General features: G+C 42.4%; 1 protein-coding gene across 1 annotated transcript in view; it reads right to left on the minus strand.

Annotated features, from left to right (window-relative positions):
* Positions 1-23,496, minus strand: part of ABAT (4-aminobutyrate aminotransferase) — a 35,567-nt gene that overhangs the window by 7,545 nt on the left and 4,526 nt on the right. The window contains exons 2-9 of the mRNA XM_010189528.1: positions 16,663-16,760; positions 15,903-15,932; positions 15,238-15,355; positions 7,790-7,839; positions 2,965-3,045; positions 2,356-2,448; positions 1,933-1,995; positions 190-253 (exon numbers count right to left, since the gene is read on the minus strand). Coding sequence (XP_010187830.1) covers positions 190-253; positions 1,933-1,995; positions 2,356-2,448; positions 2,965-3,045; positions 7,790-7,839; positions 15,238-15,355; positions 15,903-15,932; positions 16,663-16,760 — 597 coding nt within the window. The remainder of the gene's footprint in view (positions 1-189; positions 254-1,932; positions 1,996-2,355; positions 2,449-2,964; positions 3,046-7,789; positions 7,840-15,237; positions 15,356-15,902; positions 15,933-16,662; positions 16,761-23,496) is intronic.

The following is a 23,496-nucleotide window of genomic DNA, read 5'->3' on the forward strand; positions in this document are numbered from 1 at the left end:
GCTGTCACTCAAATATTCTGCTTCAGTACTGCTGGGGCTTCCAAGGCAAACCTTCGGTAAACCTACAGCTGCTCCACCGCTGCTGTTTGTCTAAGGAAAACACTTTTCAGAAACTACAGCGAGATGAGTGCTTACTGCAGCGGCTGAGGGGAGGCAAACGGAGGGGAGGTGTTGCCGGCAGATGCTTACCCATGGTCCGTCCGTGGAAGCCGCCCATGAAGGAGAGCATGGCGTAGTCGGGGCAGCCGGGGGGCTGCAAGCAGAGCAGACAGGCGGTCAGGTCAGCGTGCGGTGCTGCTGGCAGGACACCCTGGTGCACATGTGGCTGCGGGCACCCAGACACAACCCAGACCCACACCCATGGCCAGAGCACCGCGAGACAGCTGGATCCCAGCTGCTGCCTCTCACAGCTCGCTGACAGGCTTCCTCTTCAGCCACCAGGCACCGCAAATTGTTATCTTTACCCATTTAAACAAATACATCTGTCGTCCCCTAAAAACTGCCTGACCTCCTAGAAGGCATCATTAATACTAACGAAAACTTGGCCATTTATACTGTATCATAATATCACTTCACACGTGAGCTCACACAAAGGCTGAACACTCAGTACCGCCAGCCCCTTTCTGGACAAAACTACAAGCACACGTGTAGGGGGTGGCTGTGCCCAGGTGGGCTCTGCGAGGAGAGGCCAGGGCTGCCCCATCCCAGATGCCCTGCACATTCCTGAAGTTTCCTTCTCAGTGAATCATGACAAAAGACATGCAAACTAACTATGGAGTTTAATAAAAGGACTAGGCTAACAACCCTGCCCCCTCTAAAAATACAGATTCTCTTTCTTTATGCCTCTCTCATCCTGCAAATGAGAGGCCTGTCACCACTTACACACTCCATTTACACCTTTAGTCTGCACCCCACACTCAGCTACAGGGTCAAGGCTACAATATTTGTAACTGGATTCTGGAGGATCTCCCCCAAAAGGGGGATGGAGTTGACCTCTTGAATCCATCCCCTCTCACAGCTATGAAGAGAACTCCAATAATTAGCTCAGAGGAATCCTAATGTTTAGATAGCTAAACGTGGACAAAAAGTGATCATCAGTTTTTCAAGTCCTTGGTTATCCTGTAAAGTTCCTGCTCCTTCAGGTCATGATGTGCCATCCTCTTATTTGTGTTGGCACTGCCATCTGTCTGACCATGCTGTCAGCTACATCACAGAACTCAAACTATAATTCTGAAGACAAACATAACAGAATAAAAAACCCCAAACCTGTAAGAAACCTCTTATTTTTAAAGCCAAATAAGTTCCCTAATCCCATGTGAATGAACTGAATGCTCCTCACTCCGGAAGTGCCAAAGATTAGGCTGGCACCAAGGGGTTACTAATTTCTAACACATTTATCTCAAAAAAGACACTAAATGCTCTGTTTTCTTCTACTGCTGCATGTTAAGATTTGTGGCTGGCAAGAGCAAGACCGCTGTGGTTGAAGGTGAATGGGACTTCAGAGGTTTAGCAGCTGCATCTCAATTTCCTCATCCTGCCTGCTGTTAACATTTTGTCAGTCAAATTTTAACCAACCCCTTGATCTGTTTTCAGACTAAATCACAACTTCTTGGAAAAAAAAATAATTAGAAGGTCTGTTGTTATTATTTGCAAACTTTTCCATGTACCCATTCATCACATGGGCCCCTCTATCAAATGAGATGTCAGGAAAAAAAGGGAGATCTTCCCAAGATTCACAGCTGGGAAGGATGCAAAAGAATACAAGCAGCAGGTCTTGATATTTGTTTGGAACAGTTTGTATTTCACCATTTCCTAAATGTACAGACCTGAGATTCCACTTCAGAGACAGTAAAGCTAATTTTTCCTCCTAATCTTCCCTTATAAACCCAAGCCAATGGTAGATCTGTAGGTGTGGTAAAGAACAAACGTTACCTGGTTAATCATGCAGGATTCCAGTTCCTCCTTTGTGACATTACTATGGCCCCTCTCCTTGCTCTGCAAAATAAAAACAAACCCAAACCAACCCAACAGATAGTTTTCCTGTAGCTGTAACCAATGCACGTATGGCTAAATCACAAATTAGTGATGCTGGTAATTCCAAATCGGAGCCAATGAAGACCTTGACTGTGGCTCTTCCATACTGACTGCAATTTGCATTCCTTTTCTTTATAATTTCACAAGTTGTCAATATAAAGCGAAAGCTTAGACGAAGACTTCTTAATAAAGACTTTATACTAGGTTGAATATAAGTAACATCAAGAATACGACTTTTTTTTAAGCAGTTACAGTTCTGATGATGAATAAGTACTCATTTCTACAGCTAGATCTACAAAAATATCTTAATACGTTACTCACTCTGTACCACATAAATATTGCTTTAAAGGCATTTTCATTAGAGCAGGATCCACAAGACATGGTCATCACCTGTGGCAGGCCCTTAGGAGCCACCTGTCAATGAAGACAGAAAATTACTCCAAAATAATTAGGCATGTGTATAATGCGAAGTGATGATAATACTGATCAGTCCTTAACATCATGAGCTTCAGAGTTATGGGAGACCAACTGTGCCTAGGATGCAGAAAGCCAATTTCAGCTGCAGCTGAGAGGGCTCGACTCAATCAGTTTCAGCCCCAAGGATCTTCAAATTTAAATCAAGACAAACAGAAGCCCCTTATTCCACTGCCCCTTATGAAAGCACAGTGAACAGAAGTTAGTGAAAGTGTGTTTTCTCATCGGTTATTGAGCCCAGAAGGAAAGAGGCAGTACCTGTGCAGAGCACACGTCACCCTCTGTCATTCAGCTCCCAAGCTGGGGAAAAAGGTTTGATCTCATTACTGGAAGAGGGAAGGCAGGTGGACAAACAGCTCGTCTGTAATGTTCCCTGTTAACAACTCAACATCCCTTGCTGTGCCCATGTCCCTAAACACAGAACATGGTAGCACATCGCTTCTCTCTCAAACTTACTGATAGCAAAGATTCCTTCAGTCTATCTGCAAAATTCTCTGGAGGTAAAATCCCTAGGGCAGGTCTGTTGATAAAAGTGCTCTACAAAGACAAAAGAGAGATTGTTAGGTCTTACTATCACATGAAAAATATCATGTCGATATCAAGGCAGTTACATTTTATTCTAATCACAAATACCAACCAGAAATTTGTGGTCATGGCACAAGGAGTTTTAAATCCAAGGAATAATATTTGTGTCTTAGAATATGGTTTTCAGCCTAATCCTTAATAGTTTATTCTTGTAGGACACCTGAGAAAAGGTGCATGCTAACTGATACTGACATTTCCTCTGCACTATTGCCATTTCCATTGCTCAACCTCAATTTTCTTTATACACAAGAAATACACTTTAAAATCTTAATTACTTGCCTTCAGTTTGAGTAGTTAAACCTAGATCTCATTGGGATAGCAGCATATTCTTTCTTACTGAGCTTCAAACCCAGACCATTTCAGAATGCTGTGGTTACAAATACCATCCAGATACTGTTAGAGTGGGATTTGGGGGAAAAAGACAAAGGTAAACTTAAAGGATAGGGGCTACATCTGAGAGAGAGGTAACAGATGCAAGGATCAGCAACACAACACTACAATAAAATAGATTCCTGACAAAACACTTGTGCACGGGCATTCTGATTCGACCACTCTCGACTCCTCCGGTGTGTACAGTAATGGGCAGTGCAGGGAGATCAGTGAGAAGTTACCCTGCACGTTATCACCTCGCTACTCAGCAACATGCATTTAAATCAAGCTCCAGAATGGTCTATGATGTCCCTCAAAGGTCTGTACTGGGACCAGTGCTGTTTAATATTTTCATTAATGATACTGACAGCGGGATTGAGTGCACCCTCAGCAAGTTCACTGACAATACCAAGCTGGGTGGTGAGGTTAATGTGCCAGAAGGATGGGATGCCATCCAGAAGGACCTGGACAAGCTGGAGAAGTAGGCCTAAGTGAACCTCATGAGGTTCAACAAGGCCAAGTGCAGGGTCCTGCACCTGGGTAGGGGCAATCCTCATTAGCAGTACAGGCTAGGAGATGATGGGCTGGAAAGCAGCCCTGAGGAAAAGGACTTGGGGGTACTGGTGGATGAGAAGCTTGACATGAGCCAGTGTGCATCTGCAGCCCAGAAGGCCAACCACATCCTGGGCTGCATCACAAGAAGTGTGTCCAGCAGGGCCAGGGAGGTGATTCTGCCCCTCTGCTCTGCTCTGGTGAGACCTCACCTGGAGTACTGCATCCAGTGCTGGAGTCCCCAACACAAAAAGGACACTAAAGGGTTAGAGCAAGTCCAGAGGAGGCCACAAAGATGATCCAAGGGCTGGAGCATCTCTCCTACGAAGATAGGATGAGGGAGCTGGGGGTTGTTCAGCCTGGAGAAAAGGCTCCGGGGGTGACCTCATAGCAACCTTCCAATACCTGAAAGGTGCCTATAAGAAATCTGGGGAAGAGCTGTTCACTAAGGCAGGTAGCAATAGGACAAGAGGTAATGGTTTTAAAGTAGAAAAGGGTAGATTTAGGTTGGATATTAGGAAAAAGTTCTTCAGCATGAGGGTGGTAGATCACTGGCACAGGTTGCCCAGAGAGGTGGTGGAGGCCTGGAGATATTAAAGGTCAGGCTTGATGGGGCTGTGAGGAACCTCATCTGGTAACGTTGCACCTGCTCACTGCAGGGTAGATGATCTTTAAAGGTCCCTTCCAACCCAATATATTCTATGATATATCCAGACAGGCTGGTGAAATTCCTTTTCAACCCTGCACTGTTCTCAGGAAACTTGCTGGTTTGCAGGTAAATATTTCCTGTTCTAGGGCCTCTGGTTTGCATATACACCCTTCTCAGAATAACTAAGCAACTATAAATAAAAACATGAGATGCAGTGATCTGGATATAAGGAAAAGCTTTTTTAACCAAGAGGACAGTGAAGCAGTGGAACAAGCTGGCCAAAGGTTGTGCAGTCTCCCTCCTTGGAGGTTTTCAAGACCCTGAGCAACCTGGTCAGACCTCACAGCCACCCCTTTGAGCAGGAGGTTGGGCAAGAGACCACCTGAGGTCCCTTCCAACTTGAAGTCTCCCATTGGTCCTAGGAGATGGCCACATCAGGATTCACACCTTTGAGAGAGGCAGTTTTGGTGTCAGTGAACAGCAGCTGGTGGGAAAGCCGAGCCTGCTGCCCACACAGGTTTTTTTAAAGAGCAGCTCTTTTTTAAAGAGCAGCTCTGGAAACGCCCTCTCAGACTCAGAGCCCAGTCCGCTAATGGAGATGAATGTGTCATGTTTATGCAATTAATTTAAATTAAGTGTAATGGATTAAAGTTGATTCATCATTGCTCTTCATAATTGTAGGTAATCCTATTTGATTCATAATGTGCTAATTTTTATTTTAAATTAAATTTTCTCAGAAAAGGACAACCTTAATAAATCTGCCAACAGCAAAGCTGCATTATTTGCCCTTTTTTCTGTTTGCTGTTTTTGTTGTAGTTGTTGAAATTAAAGGCCAAGCTTCAATCTTTGCCCTCAATACAAGCACTTATTTTTTCAGATGTGTGGACCATAGCAAGAGGTGTGAGCAGTCACACTGTACCTGTAAGAACACTTCATCAGAATTCTTCGAAAAACCCAATATCACACAAGATATAGGAATATGAGCTAGGACTCTAATTTGTACAAGTGTGTTACTTCCAAAACTATGTTTTCAACACACTCAAGCTTAGAACAAAATCCTACGCAAGGACTGTACTGACAGATTAACACAAAGTTTTGATTTAGTGCCCATGAGAAATCTTACTCGACATTTTATCTCAGTTTAGAAGTAAATGTTCGTATAAAGTTAGAGGTACAAGACCACACATTTGTCCTGGATTTGATTATGGGCTGTCACAGTCAATTGACAACATACACCATCAAGTGGAAAAATATATTTTTCTTTCGTTTTTAAAGAGATGCTCAGCACTAAGGAAAACAGAACATTGACATCAAGCTGTGTTCCTGTTCTGCAGGTCTTTATAGCTGGCTATAAAGAGGGTCCATGGAGCATTAAGAGCAAACCAAACAAAAAGTCCCTGCAAGAAAACACCTACTCATCGTTAACATTAAACAAGGGCCCTACCTCAGTGTGTATTACTCAAAAAGAGTACTTCTACAATAAAGCTGTCGCTTGGTCTGCAGTCAGAGCCCAGCACACTGCCCTGCCTGCAGCGAGGCCTGCACAGGCCCTGGGCCCTGCAAAGCCGACAGCCTGCCCACGCTGTGCCCAGGCCCGCAGGCTCACAGCCTCACTGCCTCCCTCCCCACTCAGTCACCACGGGTTTCAGGAATTGTGACTAGTACCAATAACGTCCCTGATGCTCACACATGGGAGAGAGGGGTCCTGGTTGCACCGTTCAGTTTGGACTTTGGAGGCAGTGCCTTTTACTGCAGGCTTCTCACCGGCAGCCCCTTAACGTCCCTGTTCCAGCAGACAAGTCAGCAACTGCCACCAGACAATAGGTTTTCTGCTTTCGTTTTATTTTTTGTGGGTTTTGGTGTTGTTTTTTTTTTAAGCTGACTTTGCCTACTGCTGCATTGTAATGAAGGTATTGTTATCTCCACAGAAATAAGTTTGACATGTTAACGTAAGTATTTAGAAATACTAGTGCTTCCGTAATATTTGGACCTACCTTTGGTAGCTCCAGCATTTCTAACCCTGAGGTTTTTTGAAAAACTTGAAGCATTTTAGTTCTGAGGAAGGCAGAATTTCTCATCCTGAAGAAATGAGAACTCCACAAAGCAAATAAGCTCAGGGAACTCAAAGGTCTGCACTCTTTGCTGTGCTGCTTCAGGATTTACACTCTGCTGGAGTGAGCCAGCAGGCTCCTTTGGAAGGGACATGCAGGCATGAGAAGGCACTGGCCCACACCTGAGGTATGCCCGTGCTGGCAGCAGGGACACCCACTCCCGGTGTGCAGAAACAGCGGCTCGAGTCCCTACAGACAGCGCAGCCAGCAAGGATCTACTGGTGTGCAGTTGAAAGCCGGGGAGCTCAGTTTGTCCATGTGCTACAGGCATAGGCTATTGTGCTAAAAAAGTTACTATTTAAAAACCTGCACAAAATCATTATAGAATCCAAATCTTATGTCCAAGCAGTGAAAAAATGAAGTTTGAAATAGACTGCAACATCATTTCAACAATTTCCATAATTTAATCCAGGTTATTTCCAATCACGTTCAGCATACTGTTAGTGAAAAGAAGAAGATACTTTATTAAAGCAGCAGTTACTCTGTTTTGAAATTAATCCTGTTGCTCAAGTCTAGTGATTTTAATTTTTCAAAGACTCATCAGTGGTTTAATCAACTTAGTACTTAGGAGATGGGAACCAGTCACTACTGCCACCCCACAAAAAACCCCCCACCCACAGCATTCCAGGTTTAGGGCGCTATTTTCATATTCAAAATACTACGTTCTCTCTCAAGGACTTGTGCTTGCTTTTAGGCTCAATAATCTTCACTCAAGAACATTGCTAAAATGATTAATTAGAAACCCTGTGCTTGAACTATGATTTAAAACTGCCTGAGAAGATATCAAGTGCTTGCATCACCTAAATGTTTACTTCTTGTAAAGCTCTGCAGAGGTTTTGATGTCTTCTTAAACACTACCAAGCTCTTTTCATCTAGTGAGAAATAAAGCAAGCAGATCCTACCATACTTTAAATTGAGTCCTTAAGCATTCATTATCAGTTTAAGAAAAAATTAGAAAGCCTGCCACAAGGAGGGAGAGGACTCTTTCAAGTACCTAATGTTTTAATTCACTTACCAAGTTCTGTGGTTGCTGTAGAAGCTTTATCAGAGAGGGATGGCTGTAACCTAATTAAAAAGAACAGAGAAAGAAAACATTCTACCTGATTTCAATAAACCAGCACAAAGAGTAACATAAACAATAACCTTATTCTGATGCTGTTTTGTGTAACCTGTGTATGTTCTAACTATTTCTAATAGAACTTCTTTCAAAGTAGGACAAATGTCTCCTTTTACAAGATATTATTATCTGGAACTTTAGAACAAATCTGGTGTCAGGTAATAGCAAATCACCAGTACTGAAATAGGTAAAAATTGAACACGAAACAAAACAACATGAACATGAACGGATCTTTTGCCTGATAGGGCCTGATTGAAACATCACAGCTGCTACCAAGTACTGCAGGACTGATGTTACTAAATGTCTGCTTGCTCTTCGTTCTAGGTTTCCCAAGTGTATTTGGTTTCTCTACAGCTCATTGTGAGAACCTCTCCTCTTCCTTAACTGAGAGCAGAAAACCCTTTCTGCCAGTGCAGCCCACCCACTGTTGTTTCTGGTGGTCACCATTTAGCCGTGGTGCAGAAGCGTCTCCAGTTTCTCCTGCTCGAAGCAGGCTGCTCGCCGTAACCCTGCTCTGCTCCACTCCCATCGCTGGGCACTGACCACCCTGCAGGCATTTCAGAAACGACTCCTGATGCTCTGAACCAGACCGCAGCTCCCCATGCAGCCGTGTCCATTTACAGCAGCTGGTACTACACTTCTATAGCCTCATAGCAATTTCTGCCCTCCTTGAATTATCAGAGTGGTTATTCCTAGCACAATAACAGAACTGCTTTTCCCCACTGTGCTTTTTAACTGATTGGATATTTCCTCATTATAAAATCAACTTAGAAACATACATTCCCCCCCTTTTCTTCCATGCAGTTCCCCAGTCTTTGGCAGCTGGTCATAAGAAATAGTCAAGCAAAAGTCCACATATTTATCCACTTCCCAAAGAAAGCTCATTTAGCAACGGTAATTTCAGTGCATTATCATATAGTCACAAAATATCAGCAAGGGCTTTTTGTCCCTCAGCAGATACAGCCGGATGGCGCAGGGTACCCTTCCCAGCACAGCAGCGCTGATCTGAGCCGATTTTCATCGCTGCTGCGTGCAGTGAGCTCATCGTGGCAGACCCAGCAGGGATAAGCCCTGAGACCCAGCAAAATTCTGCCAGTGGCTTTACAGTGCTCCTTGACATTTGTCGCAGTGGGACAGCGTTCACCACCACCGTCCTCTCCAGTGCTATCTGAACACTCTGGCCGCGCAACACACTGCCAAAGTGGTTCTGAATCGTGCACGTACTAGCCCCCACATCATCTAGGTTTTTGCTTATATACACATATTTGCATTTATTTGCATGTATGAAGATGCACTTTCTGCCCCTGCACGCTGCAGATGTTCATGCATGACCATCAACAAACCTACCAGAGGAAGAGGGTGCCTGCATACACTTGAAACTCGCGGCCTAATATGCACCCAGCTCTCTAACCCGCCACAAGCCATGAGTTATTCCAAGATGCTTGTCTGAAAGTCTTTCCTTTTCAGCCATAGATTTACACACCTCAGCTGTGCATCACCATAAAAAAACCTGTTTGATAAATTGCTGTCTCATTATAGAAGATTCTGTGCTGCTCGCTTTCTCTTATGATCACAGCTTTTTTCCCTATTTTCCTTACTTTGACAAACTTGTAGTTGGAAAAAGATGCAACAATTTGTACTTTTTACCCAGAAATGTCAAGATACTACAGATGCTCCAGGTTTAAAACAATAAAGGTACTTAATTTACACCCATTGATGTTCTATGGGGTAACTTGCTTGCTTACAGGTAAACCAATATATTGAATGTAAAAAAAGGAAAAATCTTCACCAGATTCATTTTAAGCCTGATTTTTATTGTATGAAATGCCAAAGGCAGAGATTAACATCATCTTTTATATTCCCTTGTAGAAACAGTTGGAAACCTCATCTTCCCTACTGCTCAAGAAGATAGACCGCTCTAATTTTATTACCAAAGCTTATCATGCCTCCGAACTCCTCACTGCAGTTGAATAACAATAGCCCTGATTATCCTGTCTGAGCAATGGAGCATTAGGCTACTGCATTAACAAATCAATTATAATTTCAGTTTTGAATATTTTAGTTCAAAACAAGGAACTATCCAGACTGTTTTAACTGCAAGTCATGCTGCAAAGAATCCGCTAACATTAATATGAAGATAATACAAGGAATTATTAGGGACACGGACAACTAGAACTGCATTGCATCTGCTGTCATGGGAAGAATTGTTTTTAGGCGAGAAAGAATGACACAGCTCAAAGCTGTGTCACTGACAGCTGTAGCTGTGGCTACTGCTTAGAGCACCTTTCAAAGTATATATATATAGTGTCAGAAATCTTCCAACTAAACCTTACAGAAGTTTTTTATAAGTAGCTACCATTGCTTAGGAAGCTTAACCATTAACTCTGCTACTGCTTCTGTTGCCGGTGTTAAGATGCGTTCTTAGATCTTTGCATCTTCTCTTATGCAACACAAATTCAAGGCTTCTACTGCCCCTAACTTTTCTGTTCCCACCCACACAAGCTGTCTCTCCCATTCTCTTCACTTCAGTCTGTGGCTGAAGTGGCTGTGTCTTCCTCCCAACACTCCCTTTTCTGCTGGTGCATCCTCAAACAGGCCCCAGTAAGACTTATCTTGAAATTAGCATTAGAATCCTTAAAGCCCAACTCTTCCTGAAAGATGCTGAACTGGTATGTGGGTTCTTAGTCACAAAACTAACACCAGGAAGAACTAAACAGTTAAATAACTACCATATAACAATGGCAGACAAAGTAAAAAAGCTCGAGGCTGAGATGGCAAACAGACAGTAACTTGTTCCATTGCCATGACCAATGCAAGGGTTTGCAGCTTCATGAATCAACGCTCAAATACATTCCTATAAGAAATGACAGAGCTGGCTCTTCAGAGAAGGGCACCTGCTCCATCACTCTTGCTGTGCAGAGATCAATGCGACAGAAAGTACATGTCCTCCGGGCTCACGAATGTCCTTTGTCTGCAAAAGGAAAAAAACTGGAGGCTGCTAAAATGATGAGATACAGAAGGCCCAAAAAAATCCATTAGAAGTGAGCAGCAGGCTGCTGTCAATAACATCAAGTTACACCTCTCCACATCTCCCCAAACAAAACCAGACCTTCTCAGCACCGAAGAACAGATTGTTCCAGTTGCTATTCCAGGATGCTCGCTAGTAAACACATCGACAGACTCCCCTCTTCCATCTGGTTCCATGGGGTTTCTAACTCTAATAGACAGATTAGATACAGGTTTAAAGGAGTATGTTGTGCCACAATGTCCCAAAAACCATGTGGTAAAAAACTGGTTTAATTTTTGTTTTTCAACAAGAAACAGCCCAAAGCATCTCTGCCTACAGGTTTTTTTAATACTTTAATTCTTATCTCTCCACACAGGCACTTATTAGCTCTCAACCTCGGCTGATAAATATATTCTAGTGTAGCAGATCATTATTAAATCTTGGGGAGTTCTGACAGATTCATAAAAGGTTTTATTGGATTTACTTGCAGAGAGATAAGCACAGATGACTAGCAAGCACCTTGTGATCTTGTGTTGGTGTCGCAGTCTAGAACCTAACTCTGTTACCAAGAGGGACGTTATGAGCAGCCTTTGCAGCCTCAGACAGTCAGTCTTGTCATTCAGTACAAATTAAAGATATAAATTGATGCTGTGTGTTCAGTTAGATTTAGGTCTGTCTGTAAGTATTAAATTTCCATTTCCTTCTTGTTGCTACACATCACAGAGCCATTATCTGAGAAGCTGTACGAAGCACTGGACTACAACAGTTCCCTCGTGACCGAGGAACATGTCCTCCAGGACAAAAACCCCAGCTTATCCTCAAGAAGTCACTGCCGCACATGGAGGAGGAACCGGATGGCTTAGCTGAGGATCAGTTGTAGCCACTGGAGTCTCACATCTCCGAAACCAGTTACAATGGACCAGAGAAAGTGAACTGCAGCCCATGAGCAGTATCTGTACCTCAAGAGAGTTAAGAGATCTCAGTTCAGTTATGGTCACATAGGACATTATGAGCACATCTAATGGTGCTACAGATGGGAACAATCTGGGTTTTAGACAATTTTAACCAAATTGGGCATTAGTACAGATGGTTCCAAGAAACTAAGATATCTTTTAGACCAACTGGAATTGATTGCAGGTTCAATTTAAATATTTAAGGGTTATGTAAAGTATCTTGCAGGTAATATATTCATATGCTTCTGAAACTCTCACTGAAAATAGCATTACAAGCTAAGAGCTGCACTCTCACTTCTGTGGCTTGGGAGGAGCTGTCTGGTAATGACTGCACACAGTACAAATTCAGCCCCTCTCTGATTCGCAGCTGAATCAAACAATAGCAGGAATTGCAATTTTGCTGCCTATGCTGCACTTATGCTGCAAGCAGAGGCTGCAAGTCTCAACATCAAGCATAAAGTAGCATAAAGAATCTTTTCTCCAATACTAAATCCACTTATAAGTTACATTATTTTATTCTCAGGAGCTGAAGACTGCATACTGCATTCCTGAGAATCTCCCTTTCTACTTGTCAGCATCCTCAATGTATTTTAAGAAGCTTTCCCTCTCCAGATTATTTCTTGAATATTTGCTTTGACAAAAGTTTAGCTATCATTGGGAGGGAAGGAATTGAGCTAAAAGAGAACTATCAAAATCCTATTTTAAGTTACAGGATTTAAGAAAAATAAATTGACACAACTAGCTAAATAGCCTGAAAAAATATTTTAAAGACATGAAATTTGTTTATTTAATCTCCCACTCCTTTCAAACACTGAAACTCATCACTATCTCATGCCTTAATATGCGACAGGATGTTAGAGTGAATGTGTCAAGCAGCTTCACCTCTTGGTTTGAATGAACAGACCATAAAATCTCATTCCTTTTTCCAACCAAGACCAGTAAGAAGAGTTGGCTAAATATTTGTTGCTGGCATCCATTCAGTCAACCTCCTTTTACATGTGTTTTCCATCATCAGAAAGCTACTAACAGAAATAATTCATCTCATGGTTGCTATTAGAGCCAAAATAATCACAGAATCGCTCGGTTGGAAAAGACCTCTGAAATCATCACGTCCAACCGTTCCTGTCTACCCCCTAAACCATATCCTTAAGTACCTCATCTACCTGCTCTTTAAATACATCCAGGGATGGTGACTCCACCACCTCCCTGGGCAGCCTGTTCCAGCCTCTGACAACCCTCTCAGTAAAGAACTTCCTCCTTATCTCTGACCTGAACCTCCCTTGGCACAGCTTGGTGCCGTTTCCCCTTGTTCCATCCTCCATCACCTGGGAGAACAGACCAGCACCCACCTCTCTACAACTTCCCTTTAGGTAGTTGTAGGTGGTGATGAGGTCTCCCCTCAGCCTTCTCTTCTCCAGGCTAAACAATTCCAGTTCCCTCAGCCGCTCCTCATAAGGCTTGTTCTCCAGACCCCTCACCATCCTTGTGGCTCTTCTCTGAACATGCTCCAGAATCTCAACATCCTTCTTATAGTGAGGGGCCCAGAACTGAACACAGGGCAGAGGGGTTCCCACAAAGGCGACACAGATATGTGCAAACCCCAGAAGGGGGATGCTGTCACAGAACCTACAAAGAGAAGCAAACATTTGGCACAAAGGGCACAAGAGGCTAGAGAAGAAATGGGAAAGGCCAAATGAAACAGAGGTGGCTGTCCAACAGTCAGTATCTTAGTCTGACTCTGGTCATAACACAGACCCTGTCAACAGACAGCTGCAGTATACGTTAATTGTCATTTAGACAACAGGAGAAACATGGGGAAGAATCCCCTCAAGGTCAGCCACCAGCTCCTTTATGTTACCATTATTCTAAAATGGGTCAGAAAAAGCTACATGGCACTTTGGATGCATAAGCACTGAAGTTGTTCAGCTCTTGATAAATAACTGAACATATTTTTTAAGACTTTCTCCCCATTAAGAAACTATTTCCCTCCAATACTTAAATATTTTCTACACAAAAATTATATTAAAAGAGGTATGCTTGCACCATCGAGGACTAGAAGGTCAGAAAGTCTCAGTGCATTGTCTGTACAACTTCAATTTCATTCTTACGGAGTATGCACTGTCTTTCCTTTGACTATATGATCATGCACTCGTTTATCCAAACCGGTATTTCCTGTGTGAAGAATGGGAGGTCTTGAACACTAAATGCACTGCCTTTCCTAGAAACCTAAAATCCATTTCTGTGAGATGAGCATTGGCGTACAAGCACTGTGCCCCTCTGTCTCACTTCTCTTTTCACATTAGCAGTGAGAAGATTACCTCGGTGCAGCCTCTAAAAGATAAAAAACATCTAGGACGTGTGTGGATGAAAATGAGCTACAAACACTGAAGTGTTCTGCAATGATTACACAGTTACTGAAGGGCTACACAAGAGCAAAAATATTAACTGTCCGCAAAGAAGATTGGGATGACTGAAAACCCATTGCAGTCACAAGGTCTCAGAAGGTCCCTCCCAGCCTAAACCATTCTATGATTCTATGTCAAAAATTTGGTAATGATCTGAACATCATTAAATTCTGCTTCCCAATAAAGGAGGCCTGTAGGGATGATTTTGAGACATCACGGTTTCTATACTTAGCACAACGTCTACCTTTTAAATTACCCCAGCATTTCTGCTCTTTTTCCTCCTGCAGAAACATATTTTTAAGCAAATGGAGTAAGGAACAAACTGAACCCCTACTGACACCTATATTCTTTGCAGTTGGGGCCTACATCTCTGCCTTGCTTCTTTGCCTTCTTGAAATGCTTCACCAAGAACACCAGCTGACTTTCCCAAGCACTGGAGGAGTGCACGGTTTGGTCCCTCAGCCCAACTGACCTGTCACCTCTGCTTCCACTCACAGTTCAGAGTTTGGTCTTCTTACATCCTACTGAAGTTCACACAGCCAACTCCTTTTGTCAGTTCTTTTGAGATAGAAATGTTAACTAAAGCACGTAATTTAATCTTAAAATGTTTATGTTATGTTTGTTAATAGGTAGAGGAGTAACATATTGTTACAGAATCACAAAGTACACGAATCCAAGTAAGCAAAGACAATCTATCTTGTGGAACTTGCATATTCCAATTAGGATTACTACCAGCGCTTCTTCCAGGTACCACTATGTACTTTAAGTGAGCTCTGAGTATTGAGTTTGCAGTTTACTCAGCTATTCAAAAACACCAGTACAAAGCACACAGCAGTGAGGCGGACCCTGATCGCAACAAGGCACACATTATGTCAGCTTTGTTTTTTTTTAGTTAATCAACCAACTTTGCTGGTAGCAGCTGAGATAAGAAAACAACAGCTTGAGGACAAAGCAAAAATATTTGGTACAACTGTCCCCTACCTATTGGGATGGATGAAATCTGAGAGTAGAGGTCCAGCATGCGATTGCCATCTACATCTACCAGGTAGTTCCCTCGGCTCTCTTCATAGTTGCAAAAAAAGTGCACAGCTTCTGCATTCTTAAAGGAAAAAACAATTAATGATTTCAAATGTGGCAGTGTGTAGGAAGGTGCAACTAACGGTTATACAGCAAAATCTGATAAAACCATCTTACGATAAGATACCAAGACACGTTATATTCATTGCATGGGAATTAACTGTAGAGCTATTTTTATAAAGGACTGCTAAAAGGGCAAGCATGCACTTCTTCTACAGAAATTAAGCACTGACTTTGAGGAATTGCTGATCTTGGGAAGGCAATATGCCCTTAGGTTGCTCATAGTTTTAAGCTCAAATATATCTGTGTTTTCACCTGCCACTTCATAACAACTCAAAAGGCACATAAGATGTTTAAAGAAAAATCAGTGATTCTAGCAAAACAATCCTGCAGTATTCAAAATATACTAAAAAGGTTTTATTCAAATGCACATATATACCATATATAATATACCCAGCATGTAAATCCATAGTCTGCTTCACCTTTGTGTTTGGTATGGAAATATACACACAAACCAGGATTTTTAAAAAAGTTCTGAAATTACAAGCTCAGAAAACTTGACAGATTACCTGAATTCCATTCAGCTGCTTCATTAATTCCTGTAGAAAGACAAATATCAGTCTCAGGCATGCAATTACCAAATAATGAAGAAAGTATAGGGTTTTTTGTTATGATCATGTAAATCATATGCAAAAATTGCAGTCCTATGTGTTCAGCAAGCAACTCTACTTGCCACGTGAACTTTCCTGGTGCATCTTGCAACCATGACAGTCAAAACTATTCGCTGCAGCATGCAGAGCTGCATGGGCTGCAGACACAGTTTAACTGTAAATCTCAAAAAAAGGGAAAGTTGCCTCTTCTATAGTGATCAACTGAACTGAGAAACAAGAGAGAAATTAGAAAATAAGAGAATCGGAGACACAGAGAAGGGATACCAGCACACTGGTTCTAGAAAGATAGCTCCATAAAAAAACCAAACACACAGAAAACCCAAAAAACCCAACAAATCAAAACAACAAAAAAAAGTCCCACATTTGTTTCATCAAACTGACTTTTGCTTTCAATTACTTCATATGGGAAGCTGGCAGCTGAGACTCAGATCTCTCTCTCAGAGAGGGGCATTTCATTCATGAGCTTTTCATTCTCAGCGTCTTGATAAAGGTGGCCCTGGACTGCTGTGAAATGACGTTTATCCATACCAGACTTAAGGTTTGGAATAAAGTTTGTTTTCTAGGAAGTTAAACCAGAGAAAGAAGTTAAACTAAAGAACTTTTCTAGAAGTCAAACTGAAGGAAAAAAAATACAAGTCATTATACTTTGGGAACTTACTCTAGATCGTGGTCCAGGAACTTCTGTCTTCATGAGAGGTCCATCATAATCAAAATCCAAATCAATTTTAGCTGCAGCTTGACTGATATATCTGTGTCCTGTAAGAAATAATGAAAATTTGAGACCAGACCATATTTTCTGTGCTACCCTCTCAGAATAAATATCCAAACCTTACCTGACTGAGAACACTTGACAGACGAGACCAATTACATTGTACTGTCTGAAGGGAACTAAATAACTCATCTTTGACAAGTGTTAAAATAAAACTAGTACCAGTGAGGCAGCTTTAAAAAAATTCAAGAGAGATGACCAGGCAACCCTAGAGAAACAGAGGCAAATCCTGCTGTAAAGGACAGAAGGACTAAGAGCACACCTGTTTCACAGAATCACAGAACGTTAGGGATTGGAAGGGACCTCAAAAGACCATCCAGTCCAATCCCCCTGCCGGAGCAGGAACACCTCGATGAGGTTACACAGGAAGGCGTCCAGGCGGGTTTTGAACGTCTCCAGAGAAGGAGACTCCACAGCCTCTCTGGGCAGCCTGTTCCAGTGCTCTGTTACCCTCACTGAGAAGAAGTTTCTTCTCAAATTGAAGTGGAACCTCCTGTGTTCCAGTTTGTGTCCGTTACCCCTTATCTTATCATTGTTTGTCACCGAGAAGAGCCTGGCTCCATCCTTGTGACACTCACCCTTTATATATTCATAAACATGAATGAGGTCTCCCCTCAGTCTCCTCTTCTGCAAACTAAAGAGACCCAGCTCCCTCAGCCGCTCCTCATAAGGGAGATGCTCCACTCCCTTGATCATCTTTGTAGCCCTACGCTGGACTCTCTCCAGCAGTTCCCTGTCCTTCTTGAACTGAGGGGCCCAGAACTGGATGCTCTGTTTTTGAGTCTGTCCATTATGCCTTGAGTGAGCCTTTGCCATGAATTCCCCACTCCTATGCACGGCTGGTTTAATTCATTATCAAATGAACCAAAAAACCTGATGGAGTCCACAGGTAAAAAACATTGTGATGTTCTGTGATAGCTCATAGATCACCACTTGGGCAAGTTTTGTGTCTCAAAAGGTAAATGGCTATGTTTAAAATGAATTCAAAATCTCACGTGAATCCAGCATCTTACACTGCAGCTGTGAAACCTGGGTCAAAAATAGTAACAGTTTTTCCTCTCATCCTTTATCCACGTGTGTAATCGAGGAATTATAATAAACTCAACACGTTAATGCAACCTTAAGGCAAAAATCCTGTGCTTCATCAGTAACAGGCTCTGCTCCCATTTCTGAAGTAACTGTTTCAAAATACAGCGTTTAAGCACAGTCGATATGACAGAGACAGTGCCAACAAGCATATATTCCGAATTTGTATATATTCCATTAAGGGGATTACAGGATAACATGGGAATTGCACATTTGCAATAAAGGAAGTACAGACTCAAGGGCTACATCAAGGTGAACAGCAAGAGTTTGCTCTGTGCACGGTGGTTAAGTGTTGACCTAAACTAACGTTCTTAACAATTACATTTGTGTCATGAAGCATCTGCAAGCCTTTACAGCACAGTATCATCAACAAATTAATCTTAATAAGCTTAACTTAGGGGTATCACACTTGTACCAGATCAACACCTGAAAGATGAAGGCATGACTTGTTTTATTCTGTGACAGGCATCTGGAAAACCCAAAATGAAGATCCTTAGCCCTCCCTTCTCATCAGGGAAATGTGGACCTGAGGTTCAGGACGCCTTGCTCCCCACTGGAAGGCAGGTGGCAGCAGCTCTTCCTGGGGTGATTCAGAGCAGCACAGGCTGAAGGTACCATTCACCAGCATCGTGCATTGCTTGGAAGCCATGGTTGTCAATTAAAACAGAGATTTATCCAGGAAAAGAGAAGGTATACTATGATACTGCTTGGCAGTGTTTTGGACACAGTCGTTTGGCCAAGATTTCCAATAGTGATTAGAGATGTTTGCCTCAGTTTGCGTCAGCCCAAGTTAAGATATCTCAAGGAAGCCTGATTTTGAGAAATTTTATTGAGAAAAAAAAAACCACAGCCCTTTGAATGCATCTCTAACTGAGCACTTCAATTCACTGCTCATTTTGGGAAAACTTAGTCTGCAAAGATGATAATTCTCCTCCGCTTTAATTCCAAGTGTTATATCCGAGATGCGTCAGTGCCTCTCTGCAAAGCTATTAATAGGCTTCGTTACAGCAACGCCACTTCATTTTTGTGTCATTCTGTTTAGCGTTCATGTAAACTGGGGACTGCATGACAACTGCTCCATTGGGGAAAAAAAAGCTACTGCATATAAAAGATCAAAAGCAACACAACTCATGGCCAGTAATGCTGCGGACCAAATGAATCCCTTTGTGACCCCTGCTCCTTCCCCAGTGGGGATCACAGCAAACCAGCAGCAAACATTTCCCCTTCTCCTGCATCCTCTTCTCTCCATCTTGCCTGCCAGGCTCTGGGTGCTACTTGCTACACAAAAAATAAAAGCACCAAGAGAGGCACAGAATGTATAGGGCATTTTGGTAGTCAGTAGTAACAGGAAAGATAGGGAAAACCAGCAGCACACCTGGAATGGTTTGACTCAGCTATGAATTTAAGATAAGTACAACCGCATGCATGGCCCTCCTCATCCTCCTCCTCCCAGCCCTGCCTGGTGCTGCCGGTGCTACCACGTCCCCTCTGTCCATCTCCCAGTGTCCCCCATCCTGAGCAGCAGCTTACACAGGCACACTGCCTGCCCTGGCCTTTTTAACAGAGTTCTCATAAAAATGTGCTTGGTCGAACAGATATGTGGATACTGCAAAGGGCAGAGTCTCCCCTATGAAAACACACACATTTACAGAGCTGTACAACAGAGAAATTATTTGGAGAATATTTTACTGTTGTCCTAACTTGTTTAACACCACAAGGCAAGAGGAGGTTGCTTCCATCAGGCAGGCTGTGCAACAAAGACAGACCAAAACCGGTCAGGTTTTCATATACAGCAAAGGATGGTCATAGTGCAACTACCACACACAGGTCTTCCTAGAAGAAGAGCTGATTTACATCTCATTTTTATCAAATTAGTAATGTGTGAGACATTATTTTTTTAAACAATAGCTTCAGGAGCCGCTTATGCAAACCCCAACCATTTTTAATAAGTCTGCAAACCAGAGCCATCTAAAAAATGAGCAAGACAAGCAACAGGTTTCCCTTCATTTGCTCGTTATCTCCTAAAGTATGCTACACATCATCACTCCACAAGCAAGCGACTTCTAGGCTGATTCACTGATACAAACTTAATTTTATATACTTGTTTTCAGGAGCCCCCAGAGTACCTCATTTTATTAGCGCCAGTATAATGGCAGCTACACCAATTTATTGATCCTTACTCTTGCCAAAGAGTCATTCCACCTCCTAGCTCAAGCACACATTATGGTTTGAATTTGAAAAAACAGCCTGCCATAAATAAAATGAAAATGACCTGTGTTACCAGATCAAAGGATTTTGAAAAGTGGGGTTTTTTTGCTTCCTCTTAGATAGAAGATGAAAAATACAGGCTAGAACAAAACCCTCAAAAACCCCAAACCTCAATATACTAACAAAGCCTTTGATAAAGCTAAAACCAAAGTGGAGTTAATCCTCAAAGTTTTTATTCTTAAACGAAACTCTTCTCCCTTTGAGAGTGAAACATAAATGACTGGCACAAATGCACACAATTTCTAGCAAAGTCAACATATTTATTCCAAATAGCCCACTTCACTACTCATCAGATATGCATACTTGTTCACAGGGCTGGTTAAAAATAAACAGAACCACCCAAATTTGAAAAACACAAAAATATGGTTTCCCTGCTTCCCTCCTTTTAACCCTTTTTTCTTTTTTCTTCCCCTACTCTTATTCAAATAAACTGGGACTCTGATCAGAAATTTCAATGATAGACTAAATGGCCAGCTCCTGCAAAGAGCTCAGTCTGTGTGACTTGTACTGGCATGCACAGGTTGTGCAAGTCACTGGCACTCACGTAGAGAGCTCTCCTCATCTAAGAGCATCTTATAAGCAAGAAAACAAACATGGTTGAAGACTTTTGAATGCGGTTACCTCAGTGCTGTGGGACCTGCCCAAATGCTCATGAAAATGAATGGAAAGGAAGCACAGCAGTTGTTACTAGAGGCACTGCCACAGTGCTGCTCCCGTCTCACTGTGGTCCCACAGGCTGCCCTTCTTCTACAGGCAAAGCCTGGTGCTCAGATCGCCCTCAGAAGGCACAGATGTCAGAGCCCTGGTGGAAGATGGTCTGACCACTCCCTGCATGAAGGTTTACCAGCTTTTTGGCACCCCTTGCTCTGGATACTGTGCAACACTTGGTCCCCTGGGCCCCAAATAACCGCAGGGCACAGGGGCTGTTTCTTGCATCTCGGCACTCGAGGCCCTGCACACGGAGCACAGCTCCGGGAGGCAGCTGCTCTCCTGCAAGGCTTTTCCAAGCACTTGGACGTGTGTGATGGATGGCTGCATCAATACTTGCTTTGTGTTGCCTTGAGGAGGATTTCAGCCCAGAGGCCATGCTCTGTCTCTTGCTCCCCACAACCCCAAATATCGCATTCTCCTAATAACGCAAGTAAATCAAATCACTCCCTGTAGTGTTTCATCCTCCGGCAAACTGCAGCATGCTCTGCTCAGCTGGCATCTCTGTCTTGAAGGTACTCTATGTACTTTACAACTTAGCCCAAATTATTCCCATTTGACTTTTTAATATCAACTCCCCCTGCCATAGAAACTCACCCCATAACTCAGGTTACTCCAATTTGAGTTTAGATGTTTGCACGTCAGGTCTTGGTTTTGAACGCTGCACTTTGCCTCTCCGGAAGACGGTAGAGATGGGATAGATAAAAACTGAGATTCTTATTATGTCCAAGCATGGTATTTTCAAGCATTAGTATCCCCGGTGGCTGGTCCTTCAGTGAACTAACAGCATTACCTTTGTAATAAAATGTCTAGAACATAGAAAACGCCACAAAGGTCAAGTGAGACCTGGATTTCCCAAAACGAACTGAAACTCTCCAAAAAGCCTCCACAGTGTCTGTGTTTATTATGGCCTCATCACTGATGCCCTGACAGCACATGCACGTGACAACCTGTCACTGTTGATACTGTTGTATCTGTACTGCTCTAACTCCTCCATGCAGACAGCCTGATGTTGCGTGGCTTTTTTATTTCAGAATTTCTTCAAAAGGAAAGATGGAAGCTGAACAAATACGTATTATTGGCCTAAATATCCTCTCAGATTCTTTTTTCATTATGTTAATATTCTGAAATTCATGTTATTACACTATAACTTAGATGTAAATCAGTACCTAGACATTTAATTAAAGTTATGCTCTTGAGCCAATGGACCAAGTCGATCCATTGACTTGCTGTTGGGGTCTACGATCAAACTGCAGTAGAAGAAGGGTTTCTTGTGTTATATTAGCTTAACTTAAGAACAGGACCAAATGACATGACCTCAGTTCTCACCTTAGAAGTGTGCAGAGGCCACAGCAGTGTCTGTCTCTGAAGAAGCATTATGAAAGCTGTTAAATTACATTTAGTTAATATGACAGCACCCTCTTTTCCCTGGTAAACAAAGCTGTCTCTTCACATTATGGCAAAAGTCAAAAACCAAATGTATGTACTATTAATGAACCTAATTATCAGCACATTGGCTGAATGATTTGCACAGAATTTTATATCCATCCCATTTAAAGACAGTGGGCACAGTAAGTTAAATTCTACGTTTCCTGCTTCTTGCAGACTTCTCAAAGCTCTATGCAACGCACATCGTCTTTCTAAGCACTTGAGTAACATCAGCAAATTATCACATCCTTTTCATCTAACAGGATGTCATCATTTGCTAGCAGACAGAAAAGCTCATTTCCCAAATTCTCTTCTCTATGCCACCCTCATCACTCACCAGGTGTCTCACTCAGCAATTTCTAACAAAGTACCACATTGCTATAGCAACATAACTAATCTAAGTACACCCTTCTGACATTTTGTGGTGTTGGTAGTCACAAAGACCACTGTTGTTAGCAGGTCTCTGTGCTAAGCAGTGATCTCTGCTAGCAAGAGCCAGATTCAACACAGGGACAGGAAAAAAAAAATCGCTTAACCCTCTGATACGCTTGTTCACAAATAACACTGCTCTACAACAGTATAGGACAGTATACAGCAACTGGATATTGCCTAGGAGAAACTCCAGTGGAGACACTGAAATTATATCAGTGTAAGTAAGAGAAGGAACTACTCCAAGAAAAAAATTAAAATATTATGGGTAAAAATAACTGCTAGCATACCAGATCTCTCAAATGCAAGTGTTTTGCTGTAAAAGAGAGTAGACTTGAAAGCTCTGCAGTGCCCAAGGAAGCACACTGCACGTGCCATAGCACTGCTGTCCTCTACAAGTGTAGAGATCTCCTTGCATGCCTTTAACTTCCACAGTGCCTATCAAACCACCTTCCAGACAGAATTTTTAGAGCATGGAGGCCCCGACAGCCAGAAGTAGGAGGACTGTGATTTCCCCCAAGTCCTCTTTTAGGTGTTGCAAGTAGAATCTGTTACTAACAGATCTTGAAACGGAATGGCAAAAGGCCAGGCTAGCTAGAGATGTTTGGAAAATGAACATTGCCATTGCATAATATTGTGAAAACTGAGACTGCTATTTACAGAGAGCTTACGCTGTAAGATCAGAAGCTCTTCCACATGAGATTGTCTGTGTTTCAGTACTCCCACATATACACTGCAGATTTTATTGGAATAGGATTCTCCAAAGCCAAACTTAAAATCTGATACCAAACAGCCCATATAGAA

This window comes from Mesitornis unicolor, unplaced genomic scaffold (genome assembly GCF_000695765.1).
Source record: "Mesitornis unicolor isolate BGI_N332 unplaced genomic scaffold, ASM69576v1 scaffold7188, whole genome shotgun sequence".
NCBI classification, from domain to species: Eukaryota; Metazoa; Chordata; class Aves; order Mesitornithiformes; family Mesitornithidae; genus Mesitornis; species Mesitornis unicolor.